The 26,151-nt window shown below is 34.0% G+C and overlaps 1 protein-coding gene and 1 long non-coding RNA gene across 2 annotated transcripts; one reads left to right on the plus strand and one right to left on the minus strand.

The window, feature by feature from the left end:
- Positions 1-665: 665 nt before the first annotated feature.
- On the plus strand, positions 666-11,637 carry LOC136800105 (NPC intracellular cholesterol transporter 1-like). The gene is made up of 9 exons (XM_067056745.1): positions 666-848; positions 2,842-4,125; positions 4,292-4,542; positions 4,754-5,159; positions 5,344-5,641; positions 5,852-6,126; positions 6,506-7,588; positions 8,247-8,321; positions 10,075-11,637. Exons 1-9 carry the CDS (start codon positions 789-791, stop codon positions 10,258-10,260), a joined length of 3,918 nt encoding a protein of 1,305 aa, XP_066912846.1. The 5' UTR covers positions 666-788; the 3' UTR covers positions 10,261-11,637.
- Positions 11,638-20,574: 8,937 nt separating this feature from the next.
- LOC136797741 (uncharacterized) lies at positions 20,575-23,655 on the minus strand. The gene is made up of 2 exons (XR_010845298.1): positions 23,520-23,655; positions 20,575-22,517 (listed from the first exon to the last, which is right to left on the minus strand). It is a non-coding gene; the product is annotated as an uncharacterized lncRNA (long non-coding RNA).
- Between the last annotated feature and the right edge of the window lie 2,496 nt (positions 23,656-26,151).

Raw genomic sequence — 26,151 nt, forward strand, 5'->3', positions numbered from 1 at the left:
ATAGATGAATCATTAATGAAGAATTCGCTTGTTATGAAATATTCAATATATTACTAAAATATCCGTGGTTCTCTTATATGCTAAGAAAAATCGTAAGATATATTTTCAAAAGATCGCGCCATATTGTTGTCTTAGATAACCAATGAATTATAATCCAAAGTTTATGAGGAAATGTTTTTCTAAGGGATAACATGATTTCTCTAGACATCTGCAAGTTGTGTCTTTTCTGAATTTTGAAATTCTGATTGTGTTGTGTTTGGTGCGCGAAGCTTAGAGTTTTTTTCCCGCGCGAAAAGGATGATGTCATATGACCTCTCCCACAATGCTTAGGGAGCAAAATCAAAACAAAAATCGTACGAGGTCCGAAGAATGCGCTAGTCTGTTAAATGACTGCTTTAGGGTCTGTAAATTATTGCTCATTAGTGTTTCAACTCGTAATCAGTAAAATGAAGTTAACATGGTGCTTCATATCATTTTGAATATTAATGAATGTCAACTAACTTTTATAGAGAATGAGAACTGTAAAAATTATCTTTAAATGTGATAAAACGGATTAAAACAGAAACAAATTAATCAACCTTTTGTTAATCTTTACAGACTTTATTTAGATGTTCAACCACGCACAGACTATATCAAAGATTGCGTTTTTACATGCGAAATATGAAAACATAGTGCAAAGTTTTTTGCCAAGGCACTCAGGACTTGTCGTTGAGTCGAACCACCCATTCGACCCAAAAATCTTTATAAACTCAAACTGGATTGTGTCAATTGATTATTTCCTTCTAGATATGAAATACAGAATGATTACTTTGTTCAAATTTATGGTACTACTCTATGCTGGAAGCCAGGTAATATTTTTTAGCCTATTACAGTTATAAGGTAATTTTTTTGCATCTTATAAATTTTACCATTGCAAGCGCATTGGTTTTACCCATTTCTGAAATCGGCGATTTTTCCTCTAGAGGAGGGTGTATGTGGAGTTATTTGTTACTATAAGTTGCTCTAATGTCGACACCCTTCTTCTAATTTCAACACCCTTCTTTAGAGATACAGTAGGAATAATTTGGCGACCATCAAATAATATGCTCTGTTCACATCGCTTGACCAACTCACCTTCAAAACATAAAACTGGAGTCGGCCCAGTCGTAATAATGCACAGCTGTCAACTTCGCTTTGAAAAAATGAGTGAGAGGCTTCACAAGTCAGAAAAAATTTTCCTGATGATCCAATTTTTCTGAATCGGAAAATCAGGAAATCAAGGGAAATCAGGGATTTTTTTGTCCCAATTTTTCAAATCCAGGAAATTTTGCCATGCCGCTTTTTCAAAATCTGAATGATTTTTTAAGGGAGGTCGAAAATTTTTAGAGATGCAGGAGAAAATCCTGAAAATGTGGGAGATTTGGCTGAACTTTTTTCCTGCGGGATTTAGGACCACTCATGGTATATACCTCGGAGGGCCGTAAATTAGGTCCAGTTTTAAGGTCAACGCATTTCACTGGATTTATTATAGCAAATTTAAACAGGGTGGCAAGAGATTATATTTTTTGCCAACTGGATTCTTTGGGATTTATTAAATATAAAAAATTCGACAACATTTGCTACCGACCGACCAACTGAATTTGGGGATATTTATGACGCAAACGGAACATATTATTGATATACGCCTATGGGAAGGTCGGAATCACTGATTGAAACTATTTTTCTTTGCTTAGTGATGAGAGAGGAATAAATCTTTTGTCTATCAGTGATTCTGACCTTCCTATTATTTCTACCTCTAAAGAAGGGTGTCAAAATTAGACCAACTTAGTATTCAATATATCACGTTCTCCTAAACAACTATTCATCGTCCAGATATCCCAGGCTTTGTTTACATTACTGATTGACGCCAGAGAATACCCTGGTGTTGGCTGATACAAGGAACTTCTCAAAACAATACGTCATAAAAAAGTCTGCCCTTATAAAGTTACACTGCAATGCAATGGTTTCAAACCCAGAAACAAATGAAATCTGACGTTTTGTTTTGAATTACGTAATCTTATGCGTTCGAAAAACAGTAACCAATGCCAGGGTATTATCTAGCACTATCAGTAAGCATAAAAAAGCTGATAAATACGCAGTTAACAAGGTTGGCCGCAATCAAATACCACCATTCCACTTAAGATGGGCCAAACCTCCATCAATTGTTTAAACCTCCCCTGCTCTAGTGTAACTTGTAGAGTTTTATTGGAGACTATAAACCAGCTTTTGCGAGAATAAAAGTCTTCTGGAAAACAAAAAAGAAATCTAAGACACCTGTAACATTTTTTCTAAATCGGAGGATGCAAAATTGAAACGGTGGAATTTAAAAAGATGGAATTTAAAAAGATGGTGATGTGGCAATGTATTATGAGTTTCTTGCTTGTTGCCTTTCTAGACAAGCTCCAAAAGGACAGATTTCAAGTAAAAGCCTTTTAAAACAACACAGTTAAAATGTAGATACCAAAAGAGCGAGTATAAGAAGAAGACATCAGCAAAGATTTTTATTAAACATTTAAAGAAGGGTCTCTGAATCTCTACATGCATTGAGCATGGGACCTGTGCATTTTCGTATTCCTCACACAACTTTTGACCAATTTAATCATTCGCCCATTTTTGATTTTCAGAAAAGTTTCCACTCATTTTTCCATTTGCCTGGAAATAATAGAAAATTTTTTAAACCTTAAAATCTGGTTAAAATTTAAAAGTTAAAGTTTTATTTAAAAGTAAATTCAAAATCAATAACTTTCTGCTAAGTTTGATCAATTGATTTTAAAAAATTAGGTCAATTAAATTCTAATAATAATTTTATTTGTTATTTTTCAGGTCTTGGCTCAAACCAATATTCGAAAAGATGGCTATTGTGTCATGTATGGTCAGATGGCACCAGGAACAGAAATTGTCAACCCTTACAATGGACCTGCTAAAAACTTTTCAGAAGAATCTTATAAAATTCTTGCAGAAACATGCCCACATCTTGCTCATGGAATTAATGAAACTGTTGGCTGTTGTGGTATTGGTCAACTTAAATCATTGGAAAAGAATTTGAAGACTGCAGCCACCTTGTTCTCTAGATGTCCCTCTTGCTCTAAGAACTTCTATAACATGTGGTGTGACTTCACTTGTTCACCAAACCAATCAAAATTTATGGATTATACCTATGGAATGGCTACTTATTATGTTTCTGATAAGTATGCAAATGATCTTTATGGCTCTTGCAAGGATGTCACTTTTCCTGGAAGCAATGGAAAAGTTATGGATTTGATGTGTGGTACAACTGCCAAGTTATGTACAACCGAAAAATTCTTGAAATTTGTTGGAACACCTGGAAATGGAGCTCCTTTTAATATTATGTTTAATATTGGACTCAATGTGTCAGGTGTTGAAAACCATGACGCACATATGGTTGGATGCAATGAAACCTATGCTATTTCAAGTGATAAAAACAGTACTGTTTGCTCTTGTCAAGATTGTCAACCTTCGTGCCCTGTTCCTCCTTCCCCGCCACAACCAAAACCAATCAAATACATCATGGGAATCAGAGAAACCTATTTCATCACTGGTGTTGTGCTTCTTGTTTGGGTCTTTGTTTTTCTTGCTTTTAGTGTATTTGAAATCTTTCGATCTCGTGATTCTTCTCTTGAGGCACGCGCTGATGCTGTGCACAGTGGATCGGTATCTTCTAATGGATCAGGCTATCACAATTCAACTACAGCCTTGTATGGTGGTTATCAGCAAAACCCTGGAAAATGTGTTGGTTTGGGAATCAAAGCTGAGGAATTTCTGCAGAAAATCTTCCAGAAATGGGGAACGTTATGTGCCAGTCATCCATGGAAAGTCATTCTTGTTTCACTCTTCTTTATTCTTGTTTGCTCTTTGGGACTCTTGAAATTTACAGTCATCACAAACCCAGTTGAGTTATGGTCGTCACCAACTACCCAGGCAAGAATGGAGAAGAGCTATTATGATGAAAAATTCACCCCATTCTATCGTACAGAACAGGTTATCATCACCAGCACTGTAAAAAATAATACAGAAGAATTCTATCCATACCAAGTTTCATCTCCAACAAACTTTTCTGGGATCATGACTAAAGAAATGCTTTTTCGAGTAAGTATCATATTCTTTTCTCAAAAGGCTTTGAAAACCAATATCTCTTTTCTAGCGATGCTATCAAGCCAAGGTTTACTTCCATCTCATTACTATTTTTCAATAGTAACAATAAATCAAACTTAAAAAACAAACAATATAACATTATTAAAAATACACTTTTCAGGTTCTTGATCTTCAACTTGATCTGATGAATCTTACTGCTGAATACAATGGAGAAACAGTTGCTTTGAATGACATCTGCTATCAACCACTCTACCCTGATAATAAAGATTGTGCTGTCATGAGCGTTCTTCAGTATTGGCAATTGGATGCCAAAAAGTTAAACATGTGTATAACTAATATGGATTCAGACTGTTCTGCCGGTTTTGGTTCACGTGCTGCTGATTGGCATGACCAATTTTCTGGTTGTACCAAGTAAGTCTTTATTATGCCAATTTTCACAAGTGCATTTATAAAACTGTATGAAATTGAAATGAAGTTCAATTTTTGGAACGCCATATAATTAGATGAAGTCTTTCATAGAAATTCAAATTAATTTTTCCCTCAATTTTAACTTAAGATTTATGGGAAAATCAAGTTTTTCTTTCATACATAATAATGTAAAGCAAATTTCTTATGTCTACAGAAACCCAACTGCCATGGAATTGGAACCACACATGAAATTACCTTGCATGGGTAAATTTGGTGGACCTGTCACTCCTAAACTTGCACTTGGCGGTTTTGAGGGCGATGACTACAGCACTGCGACAACACTCATCATTACTTTTGTTGTCAACAATCACAGAGATGAAAGTAAAAATAAGAAAGCGGAAGCATGGGAAAAAGTGTTTATTGATTACCTTAAAAAATGGGAGCAAGATCCGGAGTTGAGTGCTAATCTTACCATAGCATACACAAGTGAAAGATCAATTCAAGATGAAATCACACGTGCCAGTGAATCTGACGTCCTTACGATTGCTATCAGTTACTGTCTTATGTTTTTGTATATCGCTGTTGGTCTAGGACAATTTCGATCGCTTAGTCGTATGTTGGTGAGTATAAAAAATCTTTTTTGAGGAAAGAAAATATTTGAGGAAATTTATATACATACATAGTTTTGATCTAGGTTTGATAGGTCTTAAAAGATTTCAACTTGTAGATTTAATTTAAGAATAAGGTTTTTCTTCTAGATTGATTTCTCAGTTAATGTTATGCAACACTATTCTCTATTTTCAGATTGATGCAAAAATCACAGTTGGTATCATTGGTGTTTTGATTGTCTTGCTTTCTGTTGCCGCATCATTGGGGGCTTGTTCATACTTTGGTACACCAGCCACATTGATCATCATTGAAGTCATTCCCTTCTTGGTTCTTGCTGTTGGTGTGGATAATATCTTTATTTTAGTTCAAGCTCTTCAACGTGATATCCGATTGCCAGCTGAAAATACCTCAGAACAAGTTGGACGTGTTGTTGGTGTTGTGGGTCCAAGCATGCTTCTTTCTTCCCTCTCTGAATCTGTTGCATTCGGTTTCGGTAAGTTTTGATTGTGGCAATTTTTTATTATCTCATGAATTTTTTTGTGTGCTCAACAATGGCTGAGACAATTATATTTCTAACAAAGTTTTTTCTTTACTCAATAAGGGAATTTCCTTTTTTAAGGGTTTATGAATAAAAAATGTTGTATCCAGAATGTATCTAAAATGAAACGGTTTATTTGAAAATGATATTGATTTTCTTTTTCAGGTGCCCTTTCAACTATGCCTGCAGTTCATACATTCGCCGTTTTTGCATGCTTTGCTGTATTTTTCAACTTTATTCTTCAAATGACAATGTTGGTTGCTGTGGTAACGTTGGACAAAAAGAGACAAGATAACAGCCGTTATGACATCTTGTGTTGTGCATCGGGAGATAAAAATGCTCCAAACAGTGAAGAATGTTGTGAAGGAGGAGTTCTACACTTTATTGTCAAGAAAATTTATGCACCCACTCTTATGTTATACCCAGTCAGAGTTACCGTTGTAAGTATCTTGATTGTCTTTTTCTGCAGCAATTTCCAACTTTCACGGTCCAACTTTCATTGAATTCACTTCCGTACCTGGTCTCATTGGAATCCTTCTGATTTTTATCTCTGTGAATTAAGGAATGTCCTAATATGACTTGGACTTAATAAATAAATTAAGTTATATTAGAAGACATTCCATGACTAATATAAAAATGATCACAGTGCTATTGCCTTTATCAGACATTTTACTGGCCTATTTGGTATTGTTTATTTCCAGTTATACAGCAATAACTGTTGCTCATTACTCATAATCATTAGCCAAGTAATATATTTAATTCAAAGAATAATCTTATTGAGACTTCACTGACCCAAAATGTATTCAATTTTATTTTCAGATCTTGGTGTTCTCCATCTATCTCGGAATCAGCGCCTGTTTCATTACAAATCTCAGTCTTGGAATTTCTCAAACCATTGCTCTACCTAGAGACTCTTTCCTAATGAATTATTTTGGAAACTTGTCAACATACTTGAAAACTGGTGCCCCAGTATACTTCGTAGTCAAAGATGGATTTGATTACTCAAAGGTTGAAAATCAGAACTTATTGTGTGGCTCTTCAGGCTGTAATAGTAACTCATTACTTGGAGAAGTGTTTTTCAGTTCGTTGAATCCCAACTATACATCAGTAGCATTGCCAGCTTCATCTTGGCTTGATGATTACTTTTCGTGGTTGGACCCTGACGTCAAATGTTGTCGCTTAAGAAATGGTAGCACTCCACTTAACATGAACTTCTGTCCAGCAACAGATCCATTAGAATGGAGGAATTGTACCTCTTGTTTACCGAAAAACGAATCAGCACAGAGACCACGACCAGCTGAATTCAGGAAATTTTTGCAACAATATTTAAAAGATAATCCATCTAAAGATTGTAGTAAAGGAGGTCATGCAGCTTACGGAGGAGCAGTTAAATTGAACGCACCAGTCGATGGAGAATATAGTGTGGATGCTTCCTACTTTATGACCTATCATACTGTATCAACAACATCAGATGAATTCACACACTCCATGAAATATGCTCGTGAATTGGCTAGCAACATGACAGAGCGTATCAACCACGATGTTTTCGCATACAGTGTTTTCTACGTGTTTTATGAACAATATTTAACCATTGTCAGTGACACTTGGAAAGATTTATTAATCTGCGCATCTGGTGTGTTTGCTGTCACCTTCTTGCTTATGGGATTCAACTTTGGATTAGCTTTCTGTATTATTGTGACGGTTGCCATGATTGTTGTAGACTTAATGGGGTTGATGTACCTCTGGAATATAAGCTTGAACGCAGTGTCATTGGTCAATCTTATGATGGCTATTGGTATATCAGTGGAATTTTGTGCGCACATTGGCCGGGCATTTAGTACCAGTCCTTATTCATCACGTGTCAAGAGAGCAGAAGATGCCCTGGGCACTGTTGGTAGTAGTGTAAGTATTTTTTATATTTTTGCAAAATCTTATATGATGTTTTGATGAACCCATCATCAAGTTTAGAGCTTGTAATTTTCAAATGTGCTGTTTATGGCTATGTATTAGAGGCTTGTCGCAACATTTAGGATGTGCATCTTTCAGAAATTCTTCCCTATCAATCTGGGGCAAACATTATGAAATGCCACATTCTTATATTTGAAATCTCAACAAAAATTTTTTGTGGTTTGGCTTGAGGTGTTGAAATCTCATGCAATCTCCGTTTGTTTTTGTTACTCAATAACATTTGATATTTTCATGTCATCTCGTGATCTTGTTACCGATTCTTTTGTTATCGTCATGCTAAAAGGTTTTGTAATTATAACCTCACCCTATGTTTGTCTTGGATACATGTTTCATCACTTTAAATAACTCTCAAAGAAAAATTGACAACTTGTTTAACACAATTTTTTATAAGCAACTATGTTGGTCTAATTTTTCATCTCGTAATTAAAAGCTTTTTAGATAATTTAACCATTGCAAACGATAGCTTTTGACCCAAAAAGCATAATGTAGTATAATATCAGGGTTGTTAAAAAATATAAGAAAATAGCCAGAATGTGTGACCCGAAAATTGTAGTTGCTTATAAAAAAAGGTTTTATTCTTCTTTTGTTTTAGGTATTAAGCGGTATCACTATTACAAAGTTCGTTGGAGTCTTCGTATTGTGGTTTTCGAAATCCGAGCTTTTTGAGGTGAGTGTCAACATTTTAAACATGCCTGTATGTTTTCTTGAAATATGACCTGTTCCAATGGGTTTTATTTTTGTTTTATTTTCTGACACTCGTGAGATTGGCCCAATCAAGAAATTGAATCTATCGTTGCTAAAATGTAACATGCTCAAACTAAGATAAATCTTATCAGATTCCACAGTGTTCAAAGTTTTTCCGTTTCAAACGGATTTCTGTCTCAGCGAGGTACAAAAAGAGGCTTTTCCGTCTCCGAATTCAACAAAATTTCCATAAAACATGAAGAATCTGGCCAGATTTATTGTTTGAAAACCATTTCCGTCTGTGATGAAAGATTTGCTTTGACCACTGATTCCAATGGGTTTTTATTTTAAAAGAAAGAATGCCATCATCTGGAAGCTTATCAGAGATTGATCAAGAAGTTGAATCTATTGTTGCATAAATGCTCAAACTATAGTAAATCTTATAAAGGGTTTGAAATTTTGACGACCAGTCGAGAGATAAACAAAGTATCTGTACAAAGAAACAGAATATCTATCAACCTCAAACATGACAAATAAATCAAGCTTAAACATGTTTTTATATTTACAAAGTCATATGTTTGATTGACCCCCAAAGCACTAAAGAGAGAAAAAGGCCCACATAAGAAATGCCACACACATCACGCGATAATGTATCAAATTCTTATCATCAAATTCGATATTCTTTTCTTTACATAAATTGGTTGCAAATGGCTAGAAGCTAACCTTTGCACTTTTTGTCGGTCGAACCCGAGTTTGTTCGAATGACGTTTTGATGCCGCCCGATTTTTGAAAATCGGAAGTTTTAGGGTAAAAAAATTGAGGAAAGAATTCGAAGGGAATTTTTGGCTCTGTGTCATATCCACTACCTTTTTGGATAAACCTTTGCTATAATAACGAAACTTGGTCTATAAATAAGAAGCAAAAAGCTCATTACCTTAAAGGGAAGAAATTTTGGAATCGGCCGAAACCCACAAAATTCATTTTTTCCCGCCATCTGCCGAATTAAATTCCTGTGAAATTTAAATTATTGCATTCATTCCCTAAATGTGTGCTATTTCAGGCCTTAGAACAGGTCTTTTCTTATTTGATAGCGTTTTTGGACCAAAAATATTATTCATCCGCCAAATTGAATTCCCCCTTAAAAAACTTTTCCATCCATCTTTCCTAAGGCATGCTTCACTATACTTTTCATAAATTACGTTACGAACATCACGTTTTGAAATTATTGCCATGGTGATTAACTCCCAGTGGATTTTATTAAAAGTACATGTTTTTTTCTTTTATAAGCATAACGTTTATAAGCATATGCAGGCTCAGTTTTGGGTACCTAAACAATGGCTCTATTGTTTGAAAACAATAGAATGCTAAGCATAATGCGAGCCTGATGTAGGGGCAGGCGCTTATTAAAAAAAAACATGTACTTTCTTTTCAAAAGAAATTATTTAATGTCTAAAGCGACATAATCACCATGGTAATTGTTTGAAAACGAGGCAAGTGATGTTCGTGACATAATTTATGAAAAGGTCTATTAAATTAGGGAAATCTGAAGAAAAACTGAACAGTACCATTTATCGTACAACATTATCTATATCACTGTATAACTATTATATTCCTGTATAATTTCTATCTTCCATGTACAACGCTGATATTACTTATACCCTTATAGCTATTATAAACGACTTCAATGTCAAATTCATTCATAATAATTCCACCTTTCTTTTTATTCTCGTTCACAGATTTACTACTTCCGAATGTACATGGGTATAATCATTATGGGATTCCTTCACGGGCTCGTCTTTCTACCCGTATTTCTCAGTTACGTTGGCCCGGCATCCCGTGCAACGGAAGAAGACGTTAAACGTGCCTCCATGGCAACCAACGCCCATCCAGCTGCAAGGGAAAAGAAATTAATAAGCGCGTAAAAAAACTTAAAAAGAGTGAAGTTTGTGTAAAATTAGTAAGTATTGATTGTCCGGGGAAGGTGAAAAATTCGTTGTGTCCGGAAATAAGCCGATCTGAACTTGATTGATCAAAATCTTTGAGTTTGAATTTATCATTATGAGATGCTAGCTCTTTCTTTTCCTGTCAAAGTCATTTCTGAATGAGTGTTATTCATTGATTATCTTAGAGACCTCTGATTAGCGTTCTAAACTTCATCGGACAATCTGTACTTATAGCATTTTTAATGTTTTTTTTTTAATAATATAAGTAAATCAACTAAAATGATATAGGAGATAAAATTTTGAATTTTAACTATAAACGTAGAAACTGAACGTAATTAAGAATTTTATTTTTAAGTTATTTTGTGCCATTTTTTAAACTGTTAGCAGTGATTGTTTCCAGTTTTCATTTTAGCGAAAGCCAAGCCAAGATTGAATACTAATGAGTACGGGTCTTAGATAGATCAAAATACGTCTCTAAAAATTCGAACGGGGAGACAAAGCTAAGGTTATTTTAAGTAAGAGCCCCCCCCCCCCCCCCATTTGGAGACGTTTCAATACTGCAATAGTCAAAATAAAATGGAAAAGGGGGAATTTGGGGTAAAAGAGAAAGCTAAAACTAGAGCTCTGGAAAGAAGGATGAATTTCAATACTTTTGAACGAAAAGGATTTTAAAATCAACCTATTCTAGGCAGAAATTAAAAAAAGAATTAGGAATCAAGCAGCCTGAAGGAGATATTTTACCAAACTTGAAACGATGTTAATTTGTAAGTGCTCAAATCTTTTTAAACTGAGCGAATTTATACTTTTGTTTTGTTTTTGAATTTGACGAATTAGATGTATATTTATTTTCACCCTTTTGACTTAACACATGATTGATTTAAAAATATCGTTATTTTTTTATTTAAAAATTTTTCTTGGTTTCTAATCTAAAAGAACTCTTGAACTTGACAAGTACCTGTGACTTTTAAGTATCTTTCTGATATCGTTATTTAATTTTTTCCCATCGACTGAGACAGAACAAGTCATTTAGAGATGTTTCCCAGCCTGTGTGGACAGACCTGAGAACCTGTGAAGATTATTTACATTTTAACACCCTGTAACTTAGGCCATCCATTTCTTTAAGATTAGAAATCAAGATATCTATGTCAGTATTTCAAAATATTTTCTTTCAGCTTCTACTTATTAGGAAATGTGTGTGTTTATATATAACGAATCATTAATATAAATTAAAAATCTTATTGTTCGATATTTTTATGTAATATTTCTTTTCTGTTACCTGTTTTTTGTACGCGTTAGAATTTTTCATTTTTTACAAAAAAAAAGTATTAAACAAAATATACTTGGTATTAAAAATAAGATCGTTCAGTTTTGTGAATTATTCTTTACTGTGATACAACCAAAGTCATAACGTTTTAACTCGTTTTATAGCCTGAAAGCCGGAAGTATGAAGTATAAGCCCGAAGGGCCTTGCCGCCTGTTTTTTTACACAAATGATAGATTGAAAATTTACACCTAAATCTCGAAAAAGATCTCACTCGAAAACACAGGAATCGCTAGATTCAATCCGTCGGCTTCACTTTTTCTTGCCTGAGAAAGGTTAAAGATTCGATTCTAGCCCTTCGGGCTTACACTTCATTGGGTAAACCCCTCCCAAATTGATGGTGTCATGAATTAGGAACAAACTTTAATGAGATATCTCGAGTTTGAGGATGAGATGAGCGAGAGGTCTTTTCCCCTCCATTGAAAACCATTGAATTTGAAGTTTCATGAAGAATACTTTAATGGGATAAATTTTCGCGGGGATTAAATTTCGCGGTTGAGCTCATCCGCGAAATTTTAAGATTTCGCGGGGATTAATTTTCGCGGATGAGGGATTTCCTGATTTTTCGCGGGGATTTAATTTCGCGGATTGGGGTACAAATTGAAATTTTTGAAAAGGGTCAAAACATTGAAATGATATTTTTCCAGGAAAATTAAGGTTTTTTTTTCAAGTAATAAGAGAGTGTTTTGGAATAGGGCGAGGAGATATGTATTACAACTATCAAAAGTTGAATTTGAACTTCCATGGTGCGAAGCTAAATTTTCACAGCCTATTTGGGAAAAAATCTTACATATCCTTTTAAATGTTTAATTTCAAGCCAGTTGGATTACCCTCTTGCATTGAAAAGATTTTAACAATAAGCAATCACTTTAGATAAAAAATTTTCCAATACCTCTTCCAAGTTTGTAAATTTGTGAAGAAAATTTTGAGGAAAACGATTTTTTGCTAACAAGCATATTGAGGATTTGACCTTTCCCGAGGGTTGCCTCATGTAGAAAAAAAAAAAAGCGATAAAATTGAAATTTCGCGGATTGCAAAAAAAATTCAAATTTTTCGCAGAAACTAATTTTCGCGGATGGGTCTTTTTCAAATTTCCAATGGGACTTATTTTCGCGGATGACACCCAAATCCGCGAAATCCGCGAAAATTAATCCCCGCGAAAATTTATCCCATTAAAGTATACTTCACTTCATTAGATATTAGGTTTACGATGAGCTTACTTTCAGGAGCCTAGTATTTAGGATGTCTGGAAATTTTAATGAACGGGAGACCTAATTACCAGGGGTTTGAAAACTGCACCTCTAAATATATGTTAAGGTATTTTATCTTTCAGATAAAACAGCTGCAATTTCTTTTGAAAACTTTTTGAGAATCTTGTTTTCAGGGGCTTGTACTGAAAATTGACGAGTTTCCAAAATTACGAGTTGTTCCGAGTTATTCCCAAAACAGACAAATGTTGGACTGCATTGTTGATTTGCCTTTTTGGTAATTAAATTTGGTTTGAATGAACTCGTTTAGTTGATTAAATAGTTAAGCCAAAAAATGCCGAGCTATAACTCTTTTAACTAGTAATGCTAGAATAAATCTAAATCTAATATATAGATTGCAAATAAATAATATGGTTTATAGTTTCCATGGTTAGATCACGAGATGTTTTAAAATAAATGATTTTCACAACACACTTCACAATATTTATCGTTCAGATAAAACAATCGAAATTTATTTTTAAAATTTTTTTGAGAATCTTGTTTTCAAGATCAAGGGTTTAGATCTATTTAATGTCTTTTTAAAATTTTGTTCACGTCGCATAAATTTATTTTCTTCGAATGACAAACAAATCACAGTAAAATTAAAAAGTAGTACGGAGGAGCTCTTGGCGCAACATTGAGTTGTTCCGAGTTGTTCACAGCTATTCCCAAAAGCGACAAGTGATGGAATGCTATTATCCGGGGGGGGGTACTACCCTTGCCGACCGACGGGGATGCTCCGCTGAGGTTCGATGGACCCTATGTGGGACTGGTTTTTTGGAAAAATTTGCCAAAATTTGAGTCAAAAGTGACCCTGAATGGGAATGAAATTACAAAACTTTCTACTTTTTACCCAAATTTTCCAAAAAAGACACCCTACGAGGGACTAATCTTTCTATTTTGGTGTTTTTGCGACCCTACTCTCGGGTGCCTAATAAACGTACATGTACGTTTATTAATTTTGACAAAGATTTTCTTCAATTTCAAGTCTCTACTTATGCTTCTGAGGCTAAATTCCTTTCTTTGACTATGAAGGTTTTACCTATTCGTCAAATGAAAGCAGAATAACCATTATTTACCCCCTAACCTAACCTGAAAAGACCCTTCAATTAGATTTTTATGCCTCCATTTTCAACCCTGTATGTTTATTTGTTACTGTACGTTTATTAAGAACTCGAGAGTACCTGGGACTCATGGAGGTGAAAAAAGGTACCCTGATCAGCGGCGCATCCTCCTAACCCATTTTGCTTTAGTACACCCCTGGGGCCATTGTTGATATGGCTTTTCAGTAATTGAGATTGGTCAAGAAGCTCTGTTAGTTGATGCATAAAGGTATAAAGAAAAACAAGAGTCAAATCTGTCGGTAATTGGTCGTTAAAGTCTTTTAATCTCTTTGATAAATTGAATCAGAAGAAATTCTAAGGCTCGCCCGATGAAATAAGACTTTGAACGTGGAACTCAAGTTTTCTCTGAATATTTTAACTACTTATCAGTATTGAATATATTATCCTTCTAATATACGAGAATTAAATTAAATTTAACCCAACGAAACAGGTTTATTTTCCATTTTGTTATCCGTTAAATTTTGATTTGAAAATATATTTTCTTAAGCCAGAAAATGAAAAGTTCTTTATAAGCACACGCGATTTCATACTCAAAGTCGCTGGAGAATTTTGGAGAAAAGTATCAAGCAATAGCGCACCGCGCTGAATCTAAAAATAGATTTCATTTTTGACATAATCATTACTCTCGATGTGTTTGTACGTACGAGTTCCAATCCCATCAACCTTTGCGTCAATCTCTTTTGCACGTTAATTGCATCGTTTGACAAAAGATATATAACAGCTTGCACGTATTTTTAATTGAGCCACGTTGAATTGTGGGATTGCAACTCGTACAAATGTCAAAAAAAGTGAAAAGTAATAATTATGACGTATGTATTGCAGAGCGCTATAGACCTTTTCATAAATTACGTCACGAACATCACTTGCCTCGTTTTGAATTTATTGCCATGGGCATTAACTCCCAGCGGATTTTATTGAAACTACTTTCTATTCATACAAAAATAATTTAATGTTTCAAGAGACATAATCACTATGGAAATTGTTTGAATACGAGGCAAGTGATGTTCGTGACGTAATTTATGAAAAGGTCTATACTGTAGATTTCACTTTGTAGAAAACATTGATCGAAAATCTTGTCATTTCATGAAGGATTCCCAATTTATATGCCTTTTTTGAGTCCAAATATTTTCTTACACTGATGTAAGAAACAATGAATCTCGTCCCATCTAATTTCTATCACTTAAATAAGCCAATAAGATTTCACCAATGGAGCGCATAAAATATGCACGATACATGAGATACTTTTTTAATCGTTTTAATAACATACATCTCCTGTTTTTCTTTATACCTCCATGGTTGATTAAATAGTTAAGCTAAAAAAAGTAATGCCGAGTTACAACTTTTTTAACTCGTAATTTTGATATTATTTGGAGTGGCCGCTTAAAACGCATAGACACATTGCAAAATGGTCATTCATTCTCTTAAAAAGTGCTGAAACTGATATTGACTCTAAAATTCTTGTGATTATGAGTTAATCCGAGTTGTTCCAAGTTTTTGCGAAAAAAGGATTTATTTTGAGATTTTTTGGACTTGTTTGCTCACGTTGCTTCCTAGCAACTAGAATCTTCTAAATCGATAATTTTTGTTCATCGATTAAATAGTTAAACGAAAAAAGACAAAACGTCGTAATAACTCGGAAATTTGAAATATTCTCAATCGTCAAATAACTCGTTAACTTTTGAAAGAGGAAAGTAATTTTCCAAAAAGACTGTTAAAAAATAATTATGCTTTATTTTAAAACTTACACCTCGGATTAACTCGATTAAACACCTTTACAACATATCCGTTTGATACGCTGATAAATCAGTGTAATCATTAAAGGTTTTATTTTTACTAATTTCCCGTTTCATATCAGACACATATTTCATATCAGACACATATTTCATATCAGGACAGTGACTGCCTATTGTTATATTATGCTAATATAAGCAAAAAAAGTTTTTCTTTTCCTTTTTTTGACCAATCTTGCTCCACATCCGTGTCAATCCAATGTGAAAAAGCGTGTTTATTAATTAAAAGTGATAAGTAAGCAAACGATATCCCTTTTACTTAAAAACAAAAACCTTTAATTTATAGTTTAAGATTTTGCAATGTTACGATTTTAGGTTCGTTGTCTAGGATTTATTTCGAAGGAAAATTTGTTTAATTTTTTTTTAAATTACAAAACTGTGCAAAAGTTACAGAACTGCACAAAAATTACAGAACTGCGCATCACAAGGGACTATAGTAAATACGACGGAATTTTTGACAAATCTTTTGAAAGGCTCGGTAAAATGATAGAATAATTCTCTGCTCTCGAATACCTAATAGCTGGGGGTTTGGAATAAGCAGGGAGGGGGGGGGTTGGAAAAAATCTCAAAATTTGATAAGCGAGGGGGGGGGTTGGAATAAGAATGTACTGGGTGGAAAATTTTCGAAAAATTAATTAGCGCCCCCCCGGCTATTAAGTACCCGAGAGTAGGTGGCAACTCTTAAATATATTATCCAAGGAAGTATTATAATTTGCCTTCCACAATATATTTGACCCGTATAAAAAATATCACAGACGTGGCATACACGTGACCTGCAGTTTTTTACCGCCTTTAGTGACCAACCATTGCGCGATTATTTTCAGGTGCTTGAAATTGCCAAGTTTTCAAAGAGAAAATATTTATTCCAGCTGTGATACTCACGGTATGAAATTATCGGGTCGGCAATATGGTATTCTTGCAAAATCTAAAAACTAAAAAGCAATATCAAAGAAGCTTATTTGCATGGTAATGACGTTCCGACTTCTTTTTATTAAAAACCGCGCTCAACATGTATTTGCCTGATGAATAAATACCACTTATCGAATAAAGTTAAAAATAATCTACAGAATTTTCAGTTTAAATTTCGCTAACACAGAAGAATTTTAAAATCAAATTTCACAATATTATATCAAACGACATAAAAAGTCAAGACAACGTCCCCTTTAAAACGTTAGATGGACATTGAAAGATCGTCCTCATTTTGGATGATTTTTGCAAGCATTTTTTTGTTTTTATGAAAAAAGTTTGCCAAGGGTTTTAACCACATAGTGATCTATTGAAAAACAAAAGAAAGACTCAAGCAAAAGAAAATGCACGGTTTTTATTGTAAGAACATAATATATAAGAACATAAGGCTTCGATGGCCAAGATTTTAACAACAAGTTAAAAACATTTTAAGGCTCCAGGGACTCAAAAGCACCCAAGTTTTTAGAGAAATGGATCAAAATACTCTCAAAATGGTGAAATTAAGAACATTTTTAGGCTTAAAACTAAAAAAGTTGAGAGCATCCGAAGGCTTCAAAATTTTTGGATGTTCTTTTAAAAATAAACGTGTAGAAATGAAAATGAAAAATAAATAGCTTAGAAAATACATTGTTTTGACAAATTGGCTTGTAAATAAACGACATAAACTTGAGAGACTTTAGAAAAGATTTTTCATTGTTGAAAAAGAACACGACAAGCCTAGTTGAAGAAACATTTGACTCAAACATCACAAGAAGTTGCATCGCTTTTTACGCACAAGATTCAGAAAAAATGATGAAATTTTTGTTCGTTATTGTTGCCTTAACAGTAATTTACGGTAAGGAAAACATTGATATAAATTTTATGCCATATTAAAGGAAACAATCTTGGCGGGATTTTGATTTGTTAGGTCAAAGTTCTTTCAGAGGGAATTTAATTAGGCGGATGGTATAAAAAAATTGAATTTGGCTGGATTTAAATTTGACGTATGAGATTTCTTTGATTGAAAAAAAAGCTTATTTTGGCGGGTTTTGTTTGGCATATCCACCAAACTTCTATACCGCCGAAGTATCTTCGTTTTAGATATGTTTTATGAGAGAGTAAATCTCGTACAAACAGAACTGCAAAGATCGGATAAATATTCGCTAGATTCTATTTCGTGAGCCAATTAAATGATATAATTTGATGAATTTATTACAGGCAGCGATTCGAAAATTTTGGGTTATGGGTTCAATATTCCGAATCAATAAATAGCCATTTAGTGATGGCCGTAAAAGCATCAATTTTCGTTAAAAATTGCTAATTTCTTATTCCCAAAATCTGATTTTAAAGGTTTCGCGTGGAATTATTTTCGCGAGTCAGCGATCTCAAAAGATTTTTGCGACATTTAAAAATACCGGTTAAAGGTAGTTGAAAACTAAATTTTGGAATACTAGAGGCCTAATGAATATCAGAAAAATATATATACTCTTCATTTGCTTTGGAATTTCAGGATCGGCATTGGCAAAGCCTACATACGAAGATGGTAAGAATTTTCATAACACATTTCTTTTTCATATGAGAATATAAGAGCACAATTGGCTCTTCCAGAAAATGTCCGTACATGCCTTGTCCGGTAGGTAAATTTTCTCTGTCCAGGGGTAATTTGGGTTGTCCGGGGGGTCAACTGATGCTTGTCGGAGGTAAAACCCGTTGTCCGCGGGGGCAAAAGTCACTTTGTCCGGTTAAATCACTGAAAAATTTTATATCCTCCACCCCCATATTCAATTTTTTTCTGGAAAAGCCCAATGCTTCGGTGTCAAATATTAAAGACCATTTTAGGAACAGTTTAAGGCTTTGCGCGGGCTCTAGAACAGGCAGTTTCTGAAGTTTCTGAGGACAGGATTGTTGTTCTTAGGATTTGATCAAGATTGAGGGCGATGTTCTTTTAAAGAGTGTAATATCTATCGTTTGCATCTTAAATGGTAGAATCTTACTCGGGTTAATTTCGTTTCTAGAAACACTGATGAATGGGCTTCCTCAAGGTAGGACTCAAAAAGTAACATTCGAATATGGTCAATAACAATACGTTTTCGTTCACTTTCAAATAATCAGCGCCCTACGCTATCAAGGGTGCAGCAAAGCAATGGCCCCTCACTTTTTTTTCAAATAAAAAGTCATTTTCAAAAGTATCACGATTTTATACTTTAAATGACTTCATTTTTGGGCAAATCATCCTGAAAAGTGGCCGTTTTAATGCAAATTAGGGGGTAACAATCAAAATTTATTTTCTCTCGCTGGTGCAAAAAATGGCTGCGCTTCCTTTGTCACTATAATTTTCAGATTAAGACATGGGCACAAATTTCAGTAAAGCCCGAAAGACTAGATGGAGTGCTTTGACTGAAGAGTTTGCCGTGGTGACATTACAATATAATTTTAGCAGTTGACCAATAAGAAGCTTTGCGGATTTCCGAAAACAATAGCAACAATATTTTTTGAGATATTCACTTTTGCTTGTTTGGAAAAGTTTAAAGTACTCTATTTAGCCATTCGGGCCTTACAGGAACTTGTAGGCATAGGCACTGTTAATTATTCTTTTGTTTACTTTCAATCTTATTTACATTATGATGAATTATTGAAAATCATTTTTTGATTTATTTTATCAATATTATTGATCATTGATACAGCCCGTGTATGGTAATAAAGGTCATATGAACATCATTGATACACATTGACTTAACATTCAAATTGAATGCTGTCTGATCTGCTAGTGTAAGGCGAGACCAATTTGATTAGTTGATATACGGGCCCAACCATCCCTGAAATTCTAAATATCAAAATAAAAATAAAAATAAAATCGATTTTGTACTACCATTTCTATTTTCATTGCTTTACAGACTCCCAAATTTTAAAATTTTGGTAGTTTTTTCAAGGTTTTGAGAATTTTATTTCCAGTTTTTCATTTTATCCATGAATTCGAAATTTTATTTTCTATTTCGCATTTTTGTCAAGATTTAGTAGGTGAAAATCTACTTTTATTTTATCTTTTTCGCCGATCGACCGACCCTCTTTTTTGGGTAGCTTGACCCCTAAAACAACAAATTAAATTGGCCTCGCCTGATAAAAATTTTTTACCTTAATATTTTTAGAATATGGTTACATGAATGTTAACACGAACGATATTATTCGACAACAACAACAAAAAGATCCATCATGCGGCGACAAAGCCCCAAATTTTGTTTGCAATATGCAGTTCAATATTCATGATTTCTCGTGTCCTCAAGATGGTAGTTTCAATTTCGCTGAGAATTGCCGACATTTTTGTCGAATGTGTTGATATTTTTTTTTCAACTGAAATTTAAAAATATTGAACATACTTTGTATTATATAAATGGAACAAAAAATTATTACTAATATTATTTTTCAATAATTAATAGCATAGCCCTTGATAATTTAAGTTTCAATTTCAACTAAACTTCAAATTGCGAACTAATATCCAATATTTCTTGAGGACACAACTGTACTTACTTCTTTTATCTTTTTATTTAGAAAATATAAAAATATTTCAAAAAGATCTATTATTGTGTCTATTATTATGATATAGCAATCCATATATTCGAAAAAGCAAATTTCATTTACACCAGTGTTTTCATGATTAGTTTAATTGAAAAGCTTACTGATTTAACAACGTTGCAAACTTAGGCTCTATTCACACCAAGCAATAATTAAATTGGATAGCTTACTGATTTAACAACGTTGCAAACTTAGGCTCTATTCATACCAAGCAATAATTAAATTAGATAGCTTACTGATTTAACAACGTTGCAAACTTAGGCTCTATTCACACCAAACAATAAGGAAATTTGATATAAATTTAAAGCATTATTAATTGTAGTAAATTAAATATCAATTCAAAAAGTAAAATACAATCGCAATTATAAAGATTAAATTTTATACAAATAAAACTACATACCTAAAAGTTCATTATCAAATACAAAGAAAAACTATTTTATCATGCAATGCTAAAAATACTCCCAATAGGTGGTATAAATGTGTTAGAAAATCGAATCAACAAAAAGTCTAATTCAAATGAATTAAGGCACACAATTAAATAAAATAAAATATTGTAAAACACTTCATTTTCTTTTTGTAATTTCAAAACAAAGATAAAATCTGCAGCGGAGACAAACGAGGCTGTAACTTTTGATAGAATTCGCATGAAATGGTGGTTTTGCGCTTGTTGAAAAGATTATCAGGAGTGGAATATTATAAAATAGAAGAGATTTTTGAAAAATTAGAAAATGAAGATGAGAATTGAAAAAAATCAACTTCTTGTAGAATTGATCTTCATTTTCATATGAGAAAATTCTCAATCTTAGAGGGTTAAATCACTGTGAAAAAAAAATCTCAAAAAATATTCATTCAGAAAAAAAAGATAGCAAAACTTCTGTGCGGTTGACTTTAAAATTGGCTCCTTTTTGTTTTGTCGATGGCTATATTTATTGATTGAATAAATATTTTTCAATAATTTTTTCACATTTATTTTAAGATTACATACAGCACAGTTCCTAAATAGGTCATTTTGTCAATTTTATTTATTCATTGCTATTTGGTACTATTCTACTCTTGAATATCTTTTTAACAAGCTTAAAGCCACTATTCAATTCAAATTATATAAAAAGTTATAGCATTTTTTGTCTCAACTGCAGCCTATAATTGAGAAAGATTTAAGTTTAATTTTTAACTTGGTGACTTGGTGACCAATACCAGGTAAAAACAAAATAAAATAAAAAACAGTCATTCAAAATGACACATCAAAGATAAAATGCTCATAACAAAAGTCATATAAATAGCAAACATAAAAACCCTAAAGTATATATAATCTACATTAAACACCAGAAAGTTTAAAATAAGGTTTTAAATATTCAAATGTTGTTAATTCATTTATCCTTTATTAAATACACCTTTCTAACCGTAGCCGCCAATTGCCGCGCAGGAATTTTTTTGTCTGTTTTACCACCCTAAAACCGTCCCAGTCTTTTTTACACACCTCTAGACAATAGAAAAAGGTGTCAAAAAAGGATTAGATCGAGATTAGGGGTATAATTAAATAATAAAGTGGCACGCACCTGACCGCGCAACTACGGTCGAAAAGGTATATTAGCAGTAAATAAGAGATTCTAAAAGTAAAAACTAGAAGTTCTCGTGAATACAGCACTATAAACCATAAAAAACCATAGCCAAAGTCCTTCGCAAACCTAATTTTCTAATGGTACAGATTCAAACTTAAAATAAAAGTATTTAACCCAGAAATAAGCATACCATTTTGATTCTTAAATGCAGGGGTAGTCAATGTCGGCACTGTGCTGCAGAGGAAATTCGTAATAGTACTTGAATGGGTGGTTTTAATGACTCCCCCTTGGAAAATGAAGGTTATGTACTTTTCTTGCTAAAGATATGGGAAAAGGCAATGCGTTAAGGGTTATTTTCCCCTTAAAATTGCAGTTTGACTGTTTGACCTGCCCCTGCCATTTACAAACAAAAGGTGCACTTCCAAGAAATCAAATGAAAAACCACCACCATAACCAAAATATTACACTAAACAAAAATCTTTCTGATCAAGACGCAGTATTGTTGGCTACTTGTGTTGTCTTTAAAAGTGTCGAGGCAGTTGTAGCCATACAATTACATTCAGGACATGATTTGCTTGAAACCACAATAACAACTATCAATAGAATGAAACTCAACAAAATAAGTCCAGCGATAACTGCTTTCCATAGGAAGGGTAAACTGGAAAATCCACCAAAACGAACTGAAATTTAGAAAGTGACAACAAATTGATTTTATCAATACAGATACTCTCCTGGATACTCTTAGGTTCCAAATAAACGGGGGGGGGGGGGGGTTCGAATAAAAATTGGCAACGGGGAGAGGGGTTGGAAAATTTTCGAGATTTTAATAAACAGGAGGGACCTACATGTTTTTTTCTTTATAAGCATTGCGCTTATAAGCATATCTAGGCTCAGATATGGCAAAAATTTAAGCATATGCTAAACATTACCTTGAGCCTTCATACTCAGAATTTGTTTCTTTTTGACTGGAATTTTACGGATTTTCGAAATTCTCTAAAATTTTGCTTAGGATATTATAAGCATCCCTCAATGCATTTTTCAGCTTTGTAAATCTCTCGATCTAAGCATTCCGAGCCAGCTTTCGGATTTTTGTATGCTTACAAAAAAAACACATGTAATTGCCGGGAGGGTTGGCAATTGTACTTCTGAGAAACCAATAATAAGGTATAAATATAGGCTAAAATCAGGCTATTTAGAGTAGAATAAGGGGCCTTCTCTTTCACATCTGAAAATGTCCTTAAAATTAAAATAAACGGTGGATCCCAATAAGGTCCAGGAGGGGGGTTGGAATTAACAAACTGGGGAGGGGGCGTTTATTTGGAACCTAAGAGTACAGAAATAAAACAATTTTTGATCCCTATCAGGCAGTAATACAGTAGGCGAAAGAAATTAAAACAAAAATATATCTGAAAATCAGTAAGCTGATTCCAACCACTTAGAAATAAATTAATTTATTTGTTTCCTATAAAAGTGATGCTTATATATAAGAAAAATGTAAGTTTTCCTAGTAATTTACACAGTGAAATTCAATTCCAAAGATTAAAAAGGGACATTGCCATTTGTAAATAAATTATTTTTATTTGAAGGGACTTTTCAACAATGAGTCGGCTTCTAAACTGATATTCTTAGAAAAACAGTTTAGCTTTCATTGAATAGTCTGCTAGTAAAAATCATTATCTTACCTTGCTGATTAGTGCCTTCCTCATCTCCAGTCAGTGTATCTGTGGCTGTTGGTTGGTAAACTTCGTTTTTCATAGTGTTTTTTTATTTCTTTAGAAAAAATGTAAAAACAAAGTTAAAGAGTCAAAAATACTATTGTCTGTCAGCTAAGAATAAAACTCTTACTTGAAGGTCCCGAATAAACCCATAGCCACCCACGCCACCCACAAGCTGAATTGCTCTAAATAGTCTGTTTATAGTTTAAAATTACCTTAGTTAGGGTTTTTTTGAGGTTCAATTTCGGCTCCCTCCTTTTATTAGATTTTGAAAAAATTTGGGATTTGAGCCTCTAACTTTTGACAGTGATCTTCTTTTGGCAAAATATTTTCAGGGTGGTATAATATCATGGATAGATTGAACATACTAAAATTTGGGGGGATTTTGTTTGACAGAACCTAAAATAAGCTCAAAAAACCAACTTTCTCTAAGGGAACGCAGGCAAAAACAGGTTTGTTTACCTCCAGAGACCAATCGGTGGAGAGCAGCAAAATAATGCGTGCACGCATTAGTTTTACAAATTACAGGAAAGGTGCATGGGACCTTAGACTAGACTAGAGTATAGAGGATCAAGAACGACTTGTTTATACTTCTTTAAATTCCCTTGACTTTACAATATACAAGACCCCCCAGTGAACCTTCAATTCACGCAGTCAGAAATATTAATTAAAAAATTTCATGCATTATTCATATGCAAGTGAGAATGGCTATTCATGCAAACCGTTGGGGGACTCCTTATACAATGCTGACATTAATTGACACAGCACATTGACAAGCATTCCCCATGAGAAGTATATTAATATGAAAATCTGCAACTAAAATTAAATGGTTTCTTCTACTGATTGCTTTGACGCTCATTTATGGGACCATTAATCAAATCTCTACCGACGAGATTGGTGTATTTTATGAAGCCCTTTTCTTTACAATCATAAAGATTTTTATTTTGAAGAATTGGTGTGATAAACAGTCTGGGAAATCCTCTCAATTGCACGCTTATGTTCCGAGGGCGTAAGCGCACAATTGCATGGTTATAATTTACGCCCGCTCCCGCCCCGGTTGGAATTGCTTAGGGATTTCAAGGGGTTCAGAATTCTCTAATTCGGGCGAAGGCATGATTTAACGGGCAATCCATTTTTACGGAATCTTCTTCTACGATAAATTTTGAGTAAAACTGCCCTAGGCTTTTGAAATTCAACAGAGCTTTCGGAAGGAATTGCGTGTCAAAAATATAGGAAATTTTAAAGCGTGCAATTGCACGCTTACCGCAAAAGCCGTACCACCCGTCAATCTTGCTTAACGCTTACCGCCCGTTTCAGAACAATTTCGATAAAAATTCTGCCATTTTGATAACTGTGCAATTGCGCGCTTACGGCCTCAGAACATAAGCGTGCAATTGAGAGGATTTCCCAGACTGATAAACTAAACATTGAACAGTTCTCTTTTTCATTTGGTTCAAATTGAAATAATGGCATGGGGGGATTTGGGATGTTTGGCTTTTTGCACAAACTCCTGTACTGTAACTATGGGCAGGCACCCTGCTGCATGCGAGCAACCCATGCTAAGCCACTAAAAACAAAAGAACAGAGGTGACGGTGACGTTTTCGAGAATGCCATAATATTTATATTTAAAATCATTTAAGTTGCACATTAAAAATTATGTAATACCTTATAATAATCGTTTAGGTATGTCGCGCGGGCTGCACATTCAGTCTGGGGTGTAAGTCTCAAAATGTTAAAACCCCCAGATAAGCAACAAGAAAATCCTCGGAGTCTGGGGGTGGGGCATCGCATCGGCAGCAGGGTCGTTGGCATGGACTAAAAAAAGCTTGCTGAGCAGATTTTGACATTATTTTGGTGCAAGCTTGCCTGGGGAATCCTATCCTGCACTGGATAGTTAGTAGGCTAATGGCTTAAAATGGCTGCTACAAACCAAACCTTAAAACTGAAAATAAAAGATAGATTGTGCAGATGGCATTTAAAAAAAAAAATGGTGTGTAGCTCTGTCCCTTTTTCCTACCTGAATTCCTTTGTCCTTTTTGGATGTATATAAAGAGTTTATATATTATATATAAGATGGCGAACCTTTAATCTACATCGTTACTTTTATATGCATTCTGTATAATAAAAAATCTTGTAGGATTTTTAAGGCAACTCCCCAAAACAAAATCTCCCCAAAGACATTCTTTTAGCGCAGCGATAGCGCAGCGAGCGCCGTAGTCTTACATTCCCTGATTGGCTGATTGCGATTGGTTTAAAAGTAACTGTTTACACTATGGTCCGAAATAAACAAATTATTCATCAAAACCAGACGTTTTCTGACGCTGACCAAAGAAAGTAAGATATATATCACCCATTTTTATTTTACATAAGATATCTGTCAGTCTGTGCTGCTAATATGTTTGAAGGGAGATAAGACTGTCAGATTAGTCTTATAGTGCTGTGAGTATCTTCTTGTATCTTTATTTGCATTAAATATTGGGCCATTCCAGAAAATTTTTGTTACCCCCAAGATGCCGATCGGGTTTAACGCACTGGCCATTTGCTTTTAAACAATTTCGGAAAAAAGAAAATAAAATGCAAAGTTTTTTCTTTTCCAGT

The sequence above is a fragment of the Clytia hemisphaerica genome, unplaced genomic scaffold (genome assembly GCF_902728285.1).
Source record: "Clytia hemisphaerica strain Z4C2 unplaced genomic scaffold, Clytia hemisphaerica genome assembly, whole genome shotgun sequence".
Taxonomy (NCBI): Eukaryota; Metazoa; Cnidaria; class Hydrozoa; order Leptothecata; family Clytiidae; genus Clytia; species Clytia hemisphaerica.

Excerpts from the sequence above, each read along its gene's own strand:
- LOC136800105 (XM_067056745.1), top strand. The coding sequence starts at position 789 with ATGAAATACAGAATGATTACTTTGTTCAAATTTATGGTACTACTCTAT. Across the intron at positions 5,160-5,343 it reads GATCGCTTAGTCGTATGTTG|ATTGATGCAAAAATCACAGT; the intron begins GTGAGTATAAAA and ends CTCTATTTTCAG. Across the intron at positions 5,642-5,851 it reads ATCTGTTGCATTCGGTTTCG|GTGCCCTTTCAACTATGCCT; the intron begins GTAAGTTTTGAT and ends TTTCTTTTTCAG.